The following is a 13,100-nucleotide window of genomic DNA, read 5'->3' on the forward strand; positions in this document are numbered from 1 at the left end:
ATAACGAGCTGCTTTGGCTACATTTCCCAACTAAATGTATTTTTTTCTTACTCATACTCTTTGACGAAACTGTTTATTATGACAGCCACAAAATGTATTTCAATTTGCTTTTGTGTGCAGTACTTTGTATAATTAATGGTTAGCGTGAATCAGATTTTTTAAAAAAAAAAAATCAAAATTCTTACTTTTGTGCATGTTTGCGTATTCAGAAATTCTAACTGTCAGAGATTTGTCATCGCAGAAGACAACTAACTGTATTAGAAGCCTTCAAGTTAGTTTGTTATCAGAAAGTCACCTGGATATCATTGATAGATTAATCTCCTTCTGTCACGAAGGCTAAATCAGCTGAGCATCACCCTCTCCACTCATTCCTCTTCCTTCTGTTGAACTGCTGCATTACAACTCTATTTATATGTGCTGGGTTGATTTTGTAACACAATTATTGTACAGAAAATCTATACATAACCCCTATGCTGCCCACTGATGGCCACACTTGAAGAAATACAGGACTTTGGCAGCCATAGGAAGAGCCTGTTTTTCCCAGAGCGTAAGAAACACATACAGGTGACCTGAGAGTTAATGGCAGTACCAGTCCCAGCAGGACATTTATCATTTTACTTCATAATTTTCCTGAAACACAGATTAGCACACACATTGCTGCTTCATTTCTGTGGGCATTATTTTCTCTAGTGGAGGATCCCATGGATGCTGTACAATGAATGGCAAATTTCTAGTTATTTCAACATCACAAGGAGTTTATTCTAAGGGTCTGATGAGTCTTTTAGATAGTATTCAAAATACTCCAAATTTGTTGAGAGGGAAAAAACCCTGCATCAGCAAGCTCCAAGTTTTCATTTGCAGTCCTTACAGTCCTCAAAAAAGCCCAGGCAAGCACTTTAGGTTAGGTTTACTACAGTTTTAGATATGTGGATAATCAAATGCCTTAGTTACTTCATTTTAAAAGGGAAATATTTTTCTTTCATTAGGAGATAATTTCGTGAAACAAGAATAAACCATCATAGCACAAAAAGTACCTGTTATAAGAAGAAAAATGGTAAAAATTATGATCAGAAAACATAAAACCTTCAGAATCTTGGAAATCACGATTTATATTATAATTCTTCTTCGGACATCTTTATTGAAAAATCAACATCTGCATCTCAATTAATGCATTTAAAAGATGGAAAGAATGTGGTCCATCTGATATGCATAAGCTTAATTACACTGCAGAAGACATAATATAGTACATTTTTATATTTTTTAATCAGTAAAATATTGGCATAATAATCTCAAATTTACTTCAAAGTGCCAGTATAAAGTTCTCCTTTTATGTCCCGATATTAAAGGCTCCCTTGGGTATCTGAACAGTTTTGCATTTAAAAAATGAAAAGAACTTTGACAGAAGCTAAATCAGAATTGACCTTCTGGTCACTTCAAAACTCAAATGCTTTTCCAAGATCATGGTTAGTAACTTATTGAAACTGCGACTGTCCACATAAAGGATTTGCTAATTGAGTGGTAGATCTCTCCCCTCTTCCTACAAGTGTCTTGTTGTCAAGTGATACAGAAGCTACCAACATCAAAATGGTGTCTCAAGAGTAATCCCCAAATATTTACATGCTGAGTTTTTAAACCTGTCCTTCATCATGTTTGTAAGTATTCCTAAACCCCCTCGCAGTGGAGACCCATCTGGGAGCCCTCTCGGAATTGCAGATCACACTGGTTGGACAAAACCAACTGTTTCTTCCTGACAAAGTTCACAGGGTTGGAAATCTGTTAAGAGCTCAGCCCCCGGGACTGCACGTTAACGTGCAGCATTCTAAATAGAAAAGGTCATGGAAGCACTCTAGATAAAAGCCATTAAAAGGGTTTGGCTGATGAGATAATTGAGAGAAAAGAAGGCATTAAGGTTAAGCATGTGTACATGTAATTAGGCTGTCTCTAGCTATGTGCAAATAGCATGTAAACCCCGCAGAGACTCTGACAGCCAGACTCTTGGTCTTAAATAAAGATCTTCAACAGAGGCTTATAGAAAAGCCTCCTGCTCCTCCAGAGCTCCTGACCTTTGAGGTGGCAGCTTCCATGTCTCAATAAGGCAGGCTGAGGGAACTGCAGGTTTTTCTCTGTGTGAAGGTTTGGTTGTTCCATTAATGCAGTGGCTTGAGGTGCTAAACTGCACATCCCTGGTGGGAGCAGCGGGGAGAGCCTGCTGTGGGAACAGGCAGGTCCTCCTGGGAAGCCTTCTCTCCCCCTGGCCGACATTCTCTCTGTGCTACGAACTGCATTAGGCACACAGAAAAAGTCTCTGCAATTCTACACACGCCGATATTTGAAATTCAGCAGTGTGGGATTTGGCACTAACGGGTGAGGTTTGCTTCCTGCAGCTGGGAAATGCCTTCTTCCTTTCTTGCATGCCTCTCACAAGGGCAAGAGTTAGTTCTTTATTGAACAGCTGGGGACCAGGGACCTCACCGAGACAACTGCTAATTTCACAACCTTTGTGAAATCTTTTATTTTTTTAAAAAAAGAAGCAGTAGATGGCAAATGACACCAAACGGTGACAAAACTGAGAAGTATAAAATCCAGCCACTACAACTCCAACCTGGTTCTGCACAGGACCAGTTGAGCCCAACATAGCCGTGGCTTCAAGGCTGTCGGTAGGTTCCTCAAAAGAAGTGCACAAGGATCTTCAATATGCTTTTGCCAAAGAAGTCTGGGGGAAAACTGAGGGAAATCTCTTTTCACTGAGATAAAATTGAATCCTTGTAAAGGACATTCCTTATTCAGAGATTCCTTTTTCAAGACTATTTCCTAGAAAGTTTCAGTTAACTGAGTTTTCTTTAGCTCTTCTGTCTCAGTCCTTATACATTTCCTTATACATGTCTCTGATTCACCTAGGAAGAACCCACTTTGAACCTGGCTAAACAGACTCATCTTTCTTTTATCCTTCTCTCCACACCATCAAGATTCACAAGTCTTGTGACTTTCCCACTCTTTTATTCAGGAAGGGACCTTTGCTCAGACTTTCCTGCCTTTCGAAGTGTCCACACATAGCACAGAAGGGAAAATAAACCAATATTGAACTACATGTTGAGATCTATGAACTTTGGGACTTAAGACCGGCCTTTAGGATGTGTATCAAAAGACAGACATTGAACCGAAAACGGACACACAAGTTGGTTAATGTCAATACCAAGGCCCTAATGAAAGGTCTTATAAATCTTGCCTTGCCTAAATCTAAGGAGTGGTGGGAGTTTTTCACAGAGAGAGAAGTTCAGAAGTATTCATGCCAGCGAGATAAAAGGGACAGACTCAAAGTAAAGGATGGAAGCTTCTGCTTTCTCAAATCAACCTGCAGGAAAAGGTAAACACGGCCAATATTGCCGAGCAGGGACAACATCATCAGAAAGACATTTATACATCCCATAAAGCTACTCTTATATGAAAAGGTATGGGGAAACTTCAGTTTTTCATATGGCAATGAAAAGTCCTGCAGGACACTGTTTAAATAAGTAAAAATTGCCCTATGCAGAAGGCTGGCACAAATCCCTGTGAAGAGTAACATCAAAGTAAGGAACAGCTGGAGAAACTCTGATGAAGACAGACCTATATATACAGAGCATCAAAGGATTAGGCTGAATATCACTCCGAAAAGACTTTCAAGATTTAGAGACAGTCAAACTGTCTGACCCCAGTGCTAGGATGTTCAGTGCTTTGCCAGTAAGTCTTTCTGACATTTTATCTAACTGACATTACGTGCCACTTTCTCTACAAGTTTATATCTTTCAGCATCTTGCGGGTTTGGCTACATTCTAGAAGTTGGTGATTTTTGAAGAGCTTTGAGTAGCTGATTAGTTATCAGTGCCTAAAGTGATGCCAGAGGACTAATAAGGGATTAATAGACTAGGTTCTGGTATAAATCCACAGTTTACATGGCCAGTCAATATTCCCTATGACAAAGATGCCAATGTGCTGATCTGCTCCTGCCAATGGGTTGATCTGCTCCCAGCGTTCATTTCCTGCCAGGCTTTGACTGCACAGCACACTTGATTAATATGAGGTATTTCAGGTATTTTTCATCTGCAGACAGACAGGTTCTTGCCAGCATAGCTCACATCATTTAATGCATGTCAGAACAGAGGCAGCGGTGGTGGTAGTAGGAGAGGGGGATGGATGGGAGTGTGTATCTTTGACATTTATCTCCACTCATATTAAAATCCGAATATGATTTACAAGGCAGTTTTACACATGGTTTTTTCTTACTCCTGCTGGTTCGGTTTAGGAAGAACATTCCAGAGCAAGAAACAGCCACTGGCTTTTCCTGTTGATACGCAACTACAAGATAGACAAAGGAGCAGGGTTTTGGACATCAGTGCACTACATAATCCAGTTTCAAATTATATTGCTATCAATCAGCCTCCCTTTTCAACTGTAAATGTAAAAAGGCTTCAAACTCTTTTTAGAACAGACCATATGCCTTTGGTGATTAGCACAGAAACCCAGCAAGGCATTCTTTAGGAGATGGCACCATCCACGAAGTACTTATTTACTGCTATAAATAGGAAATATCCAGGTTTCCTTCTATGTCTACCCACCATTGAGCATTTAGGAACTACTTAAAGACAAACAGGCCTTTGCAGGTTGTCCTGCAGTCTAAACACTTGCTGATTAATATGAATGCAGGACTGACTATGCTTAATTTATAACAGCGGATTTATATCCTTATAAATGACAATAGACAGCCAATCAATAAAGGATGATGATAACAGCACATAATATCAAGGGAAATTAGAATCAATCGCAGGGTTTAAGAAAAAGAGTGTGAAGTCCAAACCTCAGTCTTAATAGATGGAAGGTTAAGGTGCTATGATAGCTTAAAATGTGCAAATAAACAAAGTAATGAATTACGAGCATATTCACAAAAGAGATTAAAATTCTCTGTGCAAACCAATTCTCAGCAGAGACCTGGTCTTTAGTGGGATACAAAACATTAATCCTGGCTGCAAGGAGAAGACTTAAGAAAAACATTTCAAGGTCTGCTATAAATACTCCTAGAAAGAGGTTGAGTGTGTCTAGACTCATCTAAACTGTGAGACTTTACATGCCCTAAGACAAAATATGGATAGCTTCCTTCTTTAATTGTTGTGGTTAATTAGTGTTTCATATGAATAATCTTTTCTTAAAGATCTCCCTACACCTGAAACTAAATGCAATCACATTATAATGTACTCCTAGTAACAATTAACAAACAAGTACATATTCTTCACTGATTTTAAATTAACTAATCTACTGTAAAACTGCAGGATTTTAAAATAGTTTAATTGTTTTATAACCAAAGTAGTAGAGACCATGTACTGTCCAGTGCTCAGAATGCAGCACCATCCTGCAATTATGGCAATATAGGAAAGCTTTAAGGGCCTGGCACTTAATTATCCTACGGACTTTTATACTAATCTAGAGGTGTAAACATGCCTTATACTGGCTGTAAAAAGTAATTACATATCCTTTTGTTGATGTAATTTATACTTTTCCTAAAGCACTTACCAGAAAGGTGTGGAGGAGCTGTAGCATAAAAATCAGGGCTTTAAATTTTATCTTCATTTTATCTTCCTCCTCACAAATGTCTGCACCATTCCTGAAATGCTACAAAGCACTCTTTCTCCACAGGCCATATTTCTCTCCCTACAGTTCCCTTACAATTTATTCCATATTTCTAAAACAAGGTATTCTGTGATTATCATAACTAACATAGCTGAGTTACTCAGCTTTTGTCTCCTGCATTGCATATATGGCACGTTGCAGCCCTTGACCGCGATAAACCCCAATTCCTTGCCATGTTCCCTCTGACTCTCCTGGCAGAGTAACCTCAGCCCCTGCCTGTCACAAGTCCTATGAGTTCGTTCCACGGGACCCCAGATCTCTTCAGCATTTCCATTTATTTCTTATGCCGTGGCTGACTCCGACCTCCAAGTGTGATACCATGGCATCACGAGGGTCAACAAAAATAGATAAGTTCTGAATTCACTCACAGCTTGTTCTACAACAGAGACAGTAGCACAGTCTCATCTTGTCTCTAACTTCAGCATTTGAAATTCGTTGGTGTTTCCTACCCCACGCTGTCTATCAAATTTGACTGAACTGACCATACATTTTACAAGTTGTGAGGTGGGACTATCAGAAAGTGCACCTCCTCTTTTGGAAACTATGGCTACAAGGGACATACTGGTTTGATTTGCTCACCTCCTTGTAAAGTGTACTCTGTCACAGGTCGGCTGAACGCTCCCAGCCCAGCTCCATTGTAAGATGCCACCTGGATTTCATACTGGGTCCAGATGATCAGGTCTTTCACTAAGCAGTAGTTAATTTCTGCACTGGTGATGTTCTTATACTGGTATTCTCCGGGGAGGCCGGCCAGGCGATACCTACCATATGGGAAGAAAAATGTGCTAGTTAATTAGATGGTATCAATTATAGTAAATACCCTGACTAGCAAAATAGCTTCTTTTGTGAAGAGGCGATATGCAAACTTTTACAGCAGAATTATACAAAGAATAATGAAAAATTATCAGAAACAGACTAACTCCTGATAAGGCCATATCATGTTTGACTGCTATAGTATTTATAATCTGATCTCACTGAGATTACATGCTCAGGGCTAAACAAAACGGGTATTTTATCCATTTTTACGGCTGCAGAAAAAATTACAGCTTTTTAAATGTGGCTTGTCTAGTAAAAGCTGTGATTTAGTAGAAAAAATAGCCCAGATGTGATTTTTATCAGGGTGCTGCTGTAAATCAACTTGAGAAATGTGTTTTTTTTTTTCCTTCTCCTCTGAAATCTGAAAGGAAGAGCTCAGAAGGATTTGACCTTCTGGAGACTTAGGCAATTCCATCTCTGGCTTCCACCAGGATCAACTTCACAGCATAATTAAAATAAGGACAGAATATATTTGAGACTTAAGGACTGGTTAGTCATTGGAATTCCTGGAGAAGGGCTGTACCAAACACAGGTAAGTGGTAAACATCCTCAAACCTTTCTGCTGAGACACGGGAAGCTGAATCACAGAATATTTTCTCATGTAAAAACCATATTGCAGAGAACAGCCCCTTTGATGAGTCTCTTTAGGCCAAAAAACTATGGAGAAGAACTAAATTACAGAAAACAAACAAACCTTGCAAATCTGTGAATGTGAATAATTCTGTTTGTTTTCCTTCCTTTAGGAAAATGGTACAATGGATGTTTACAATACACCCATTCAGAAACTATCAGAAAAACAGAGACCAAGTAAGGGGCACAAGGTATCGCTATTCCATGAAAAAGACAAATATGGAAACATTTGTATTTTTATTCAACACGCAGCTTTTATGCACTCTTATTCATCTTCTGTTTCCCAGTATTCAGCAAAAGCTTATTGACACAGAACAATTTCATTGACATCTTGCAGTCTGATTTTAAAGTCACCTAAGTTAAATTGGTGCAATTTCCATGACTAGACAACTTTGTGTATTTCAGCTGTAGGTTTTGTTCTAAAGTTTCCTTATAAAGAGATCAGTTCTTAACCTCTGACAACCCCTCCATTTTCTGCTGAGGAGCTGCTTGCCTGACCATATTGTGGCATACCTAATATTTGTAATGCTACACTGGTGTGATTCCATTTAGGAAATACAAAGGGAAATAAAGAAATATCAGCTCTCAGCTGGGTGTACTGAATGTCTTGATCTTTTCTGCTTTATGCAAAATCTACCTTCTCCTTTCTTTTGTCTCCTGTGAAGGTTGTATGCTTCCTGGCAAAGTCAATTCTTTGTGCAGCAGTGTTTTGTCTCGCACCTAGCAGACAAGGTGTAGAATGCTCCTGTGATTTAATCTTTTATGCTGTTAGCATGGCAGCCCTCTAAACGCAATACTGCCAGTGAGAAAAAGGGCAGAGGAAGGAGGCCAGTTCAGAAATGTCATGTCTTCATGATTTTTCTCACTATGGACTTTGATGTATACTCCATATGACTTGTGCAGCGCACCTTCACTTTTAAAGATCAGGTGTGTCATCAATTTAGTATCTTCCATGACTTGAGCATTAGGTTTCTGGGATGCATGGTAGGTTTCTTTTTTTTCTAGCCTAACTCTACAGAAATCAGTGCAGGAAGACTTTTTGTCAGTCCACATTGCTATGACCACACAATTTAACTTGAAAAAACAGCCTGGTTTATTACTTGGGACAGTTGTGCTTCTGTATGAGGAACTTAAATTCCTGTTTAATAAATTGTTTCTCTACTCTGTAGTCAAGACAAAACATGTAGACATCAAAACTGTTCACAGCTTGAGTGTAATGAATATGATAACTCTCTATTAAAATGGAAAGAAATGTTACAGCGAAGACAGGGATCAATTATGCTGATAGCTGTTGTAGAAAATACTTAAGTTAAACATTGTTGAAAATGCTACATGGAGAAAACAGAACAGATTGCCAGAAGTAGGAGGCTATGGGATTGCTTTCTCAAAGGACTCAATGCTGTGACTGGCTAAGGCTCACTGGGAATAGCTAAGGAATTCATCCTATCATTGAGCAGACCAGTTTGAAGGAAAGAACTGTGCAAACACCACTTCTACCTTGTGCAAACAGGTAACCAGCTCTCACGCCAAGATTTTAGCTCTAGACAGAAGCTAAAGCACCTTTTCCCACTTGTCCCTGATGACTGGCCCAGCTTTCAAACCGAGCCCAGCTCTGAAAACTGCAGGCTCTTGCACAAGGGGCTCACCACCAAAATAGGCTCGGTGCAGGTGACGGGGAGATGAACAGACTTCAGCTCTGCCTGCAGAGAGAAGGAACTTCCCAGTGCTATTTTGGGAGCTCACCAACACTCTTAACATCACAAAAGCAATTCCATCCATGCCAGCAAAAGTAGGAGCACAGCATGAACAGGATGCTGGCATTTAAGCTGTAGCGTTATCTTTTGGCAGGTCTGGAGGACACTGTATAAGGAATGTCAGCAGCCTGCCTACAACAGGCTGTAACCATCACTTGGAAATACGTCCGTGGTGCTGCAGTGCTTGGGAGTTTCCCACAAAAACTCTAATTTAGATAATGCCTCCCTTCCTCAAGGTGCGGCCCCAGCTGGCTGAGAGCACTGCAGGATACGTAGGATGCCAAATGAGCACGTAAGCTCCAGCTGAATTGGGTAGGAGTGAATAACAGTCCCAAAAAATTACAAAAGGGAAATGCTCTGCAAAGTCTCTCAGTGTGGCAACACCCTATCCAACACAATAAATCCTGTGTAAGCAAAAAGACTGGATGAATTCAGGATTCCCAGTTACCTGCCTGAATCTGTTTCTCATTAATACACACGGATGGGGCTGAAAGAATCTTACTCAACTGACTGATCTGCAAAACCAAATCAAGGTCTGCTGTGACGCATCTGACCTGTCATTCCCTCTCTACATTTTCTTTGGCACAAAACTGAACTTTATTGATTCTATTCCTGCTCTTCCATAGTGCGGGAGCCCTGTTGTGTCTGTGATAAATTTAATTAACCTTTCTAGCAGGAAGCCGAGATTGTAATAAGCAAATGTACATCTGCAATGCATGGGCTGCACTTCCCATGTGAACGCTTTTAGTACTTGGTGCTTCGCTTCACTTTGAAAAAAGCTATCTGGATGGTGAGTCTCCACAGGGAGCTGGTCCACTTCGGTGGTCCATTTGGAGCAGCGAGCATAGCTGCTAATATATTATATAGACAGGTTAGAAATTAAGTGCCTGCACCCTTGTGGCCACTGGAACTGAGGTCTTTTTTAATCTGTAATAAACCAGGGTGACCACAGCATTTGTAAATAATAGCTAATATAATTAATGAAATAAGAGTGTATTAAAAACTATTTCTTAAGTCACACCATTCTGAATTCCCTCATGCACACATGGATCTACATCCAGACTTCCCAGGTCAGGAAATCACTTACCTTAGGATGTACCCGTGAAGAACCCCATTGTGTTCACTCTCGGGAGGAGGTTGCCACTGGACCATGATAGACTGATTGGTGCGCCCACTGGCCACTATGTTTTTAGGTGGGGCACTGGGAGGTTCCTCAGGCAGCATTAACCTAAGTACAAAAGAACGTGACGGAGGCCAGTGTTGAAATGAATGATAGATAACATTTCTATTTCATGTATCCACTCCACATGAACCGGTTTCGTTTATCAAAGTCTGGCCAGTGTTGAAATGAATGGTAGATAACATTTCTATTTCATGTATCCACTCCACATGAACCGGTTTCGTTTATCAAAGTCTGATGACTAGAAAGAAATATAACGCTGATCACACTGCTGAAGACATGCATGAAATAGTTACAACAAATCAACATAATAGGAAATCAGTTAAGCAAGCAACAAGACAGACAGCTGAGGTAACCTTATTCTCTCTGAATCACCCAGGCTGCTACAACTCTTTAAAAAGATTACAAGCCTGAATGAGCTAGAGCTCAGGTCCAGTGTCTGTGACTCCTTCCAAATTGTTTCTTTCAGCTCTTTCAATATTTTTCATATCAAACTCCTACATTTTGAAAAAGCCAGTTAGAGTTCAGCTCTTCTGCAATTCAAGCTCACAGTGAGCTTTGGTTCACAGAAGGAAGGGGATGCGTTTGAAACTAAATTTGATGAAGCCATCCTTCTATGTCGCATCTGGGTGGATTCCAGAAGTGACATTGCAGTGCCTGGGCGAACGCCGTACTCCTCCCCGAGCTAACGGCTCTGCCTCAGCACAACTGCAAAAAAATACTTCCAAGATTCTGCTCAACTGATACTCTGGAAATACGAGGGCACCTCTCCCATCGCGGGCTGATATCCTGCATTGCCTAATTGCCATTATCACCAATTACTGACAGCTGCAGAGCACTCTCCAGAGGCCTGGGTAACGCTAACTGCTCTGTTCCTCAATTATTGTACAAAAGATAACTTATTTTATTCATTCATGAACCATAAGCAGTTTTTTCCATCCAATAATCCTAGGTTATTGTACCTCTAATACAAGGATATTTATTTTGACTGTACCTGCTGGTCTCAGAGCTGTACTGGCCCTTTCCCACCTGGTTAACGGCACACACCCTGAACTGGTAGGTTCGGGCTGGAGTGAGTCCACTCACAGTGACACCGGTCATCTTTGGGTCAAGATTCGATAGGTGAACCTTCCAGGGAGAATCTGTGGGAATAATTTACATGTGAAAAGAGATGGAAGTGCTTGTTAAAAGCCCCGCAGAAGTGAGAAAACGCCTCTGACTGCTCAGAGCTCTTTGTGCTTGTTTTCCTCAGAGGAACTTCGGGGAGAAGTTTCTTTTCAGCAGAAGAAACCTTCCTGTCAGCCCACACGGTTATGCAGATTGCACATTTGTCTACTGGAAAGTGATGCTGCACATGTCACGGCATAATAAATAAAAACTATATTCATTAACATTTTAATAAAAGAGGAAACAAGCATGATAAAGACAGATGGGCTGTGTATTTCACAACCCATCTGTTTGGCAGGCCATTACACCACCACACCCCTGAGTGGCTCTAGTGGAAGGACCGTAATGAAATTCGGAGGCAGTTTGGAATATCTTCCTACCCAGCTTGCAAGCAGGTGTAGAAGCATGACTCTCTCTGCCAAATCAGCCCGTTGCTGTAAGACCTGAGAAAGCTTCTGCTCTGGATTCTACATTTCTGCATATTTTTTTTCTAGAGATAGTACATGGCATGCGGTCTAATTTCCTAGGAAGATTCCCTGGTATAAACAGCCCTGGCAGCACTATAAAACCCTGGTTGTCAGCTCACATACTTGACATAACGAGCTCTTCTGATGCCCAAATTACTTTTTCAAGTTTTCAAAGAGGTCAGAAACGAAACATGTTGAAAATTAAATATCCTGACTTCTTTTTTTCGTAGCCTGGTGTCACATATTCTCCCCAAAGTCATGACTGGAATAGTCAGGGAGAGGTGACATTTGGTCTGTGTTGCAACAGTACAGCAATGGAATCAGCCAATTTAAAGATTTGTTCAGTTTTTAAATAATACCAGCTGTTTTCCTGCTCCCTGCTCAAAATTACTAACACTTCTGGAAATTACTGAAGAGCTAGCTGTAGATTTTGGCAATGGATCTGTGCATGTTGCTCATCAGAAGTGCATTGAAGCTCCTGGCAGGTCACCTAGACGGCTGCCTGAAAATGAAGATGAGATGTCCCAAATGTGGAAGGCTGCTAAGCTTCTCACCAAGATATAAACCACTAATTTAGTGCTTTTCTGGCAGATTCCTTCGCAAGTTTAAGTCCTCTGGGGCGGGATGCCAGTTGGGCTATAAACACCGCATCTTTGAATTGCTCGAAATATATCCTTCCCAGTAACGACTTTCTGAGAACAAAGTCTTTTTTAAACGGAAAACTGACACAGCAGAATGCTGGGAATGCTGGAGAGGGACATTTGCACAGCAGTCAAGTTCCATCCATGCCAGTTGTTGATGATTTACCAACAGTCACTCCGGCTGCAAGATCTTGATGGCAATTCATCTTAGCTGAACGTTGAACTTCTTTTAGGAAAACCTTAGAGGAAGTGCACTTATGCTATCTAGAAAAGCATTGGTTAGGAGTTTTTTGCACCCTAGTTCCTTCTGAATTTTAACAAGCTTCTCTTGAGACCTCACAGACAACTGTTCACCTTGTTACAACCAGAGTGCACAACAACAAATCAAGGTAAGCTGACGTTAAGGTATGGCTGACTTAGTACATTGCCTGAAGCAGTTTCCAGAGGAAAATGGAAGAGCAGATACCAACAAGAGAGTGAAATACCCTTGTATGAGCTACTTGGGTAGTGGTCCATTTCCTAGAGCATTTCATTTGTTTACTGCTAGTGTAAACACCACCTGAGAGTGCTTAACCCAAGCAGCTCAATGTAGTGAGCAGTTTGATTCAACAACAGGGCCTATTAATCTCTTCAGCACCTTGGGGCTTTGCTCTGTTTATATGCTGCATCTGTAGAATACTTTATTTATTCTTTTTCCTCTCCTGGTGGAAGATAAAAGATCTGGCAGGAAGAGAGATTAAACTGAAAACTAATATAAACGAAGCCTATTCATCTCCTGGGCACT

At 40.6% G+C, this 13,100-nt stretch overlaps 1 protein-coding gene across 1 annotated transcript in view; it reads right to left on the minus strand.

Moving 5' to 3' along the window:
• The window catches only part of SDK1 (sidekick cell adhesion molecule 1), a 411,416-nt gene that overhangs the window by 114,950 nt on the left and 283,366 nt on the right, over positions 1-13,100 (minus strand). Inside the window, exons 15-17 of the mRNA XM_014946238.1 lie at positions 11,036-11,183; positions 9,949-10,089; positions 6,241-6,422 (exon numbers count right to left, since the gene is read on the minus strand). Of these exons, the coding sequence (XP_014801724.1) occupies positions 6,241-6,422; positions 9,949-10,089; positions 11,036-11,183 (471 nt within the window). The remainder of the gene's footprint in view (positions 1-6,240; positions 6,423-9,948; positions 10,090-11,035; positions 11,184-13,100) is intronic.

Source organism: Calidris pugnax, unplaced genomic scaffold (genome assembly GCF_001431845.1).
Source record: "Calidris pugnax isolate Ruff unplaced genomic scaffold, ASM143184v1 scaffold123, whole genome shotgun sequence".
NCBI lineage: Eukaryota > Metazoa > Chordata > Aves > Charadriiformes > Scolopacidae > Calidris > Calidris pugnax.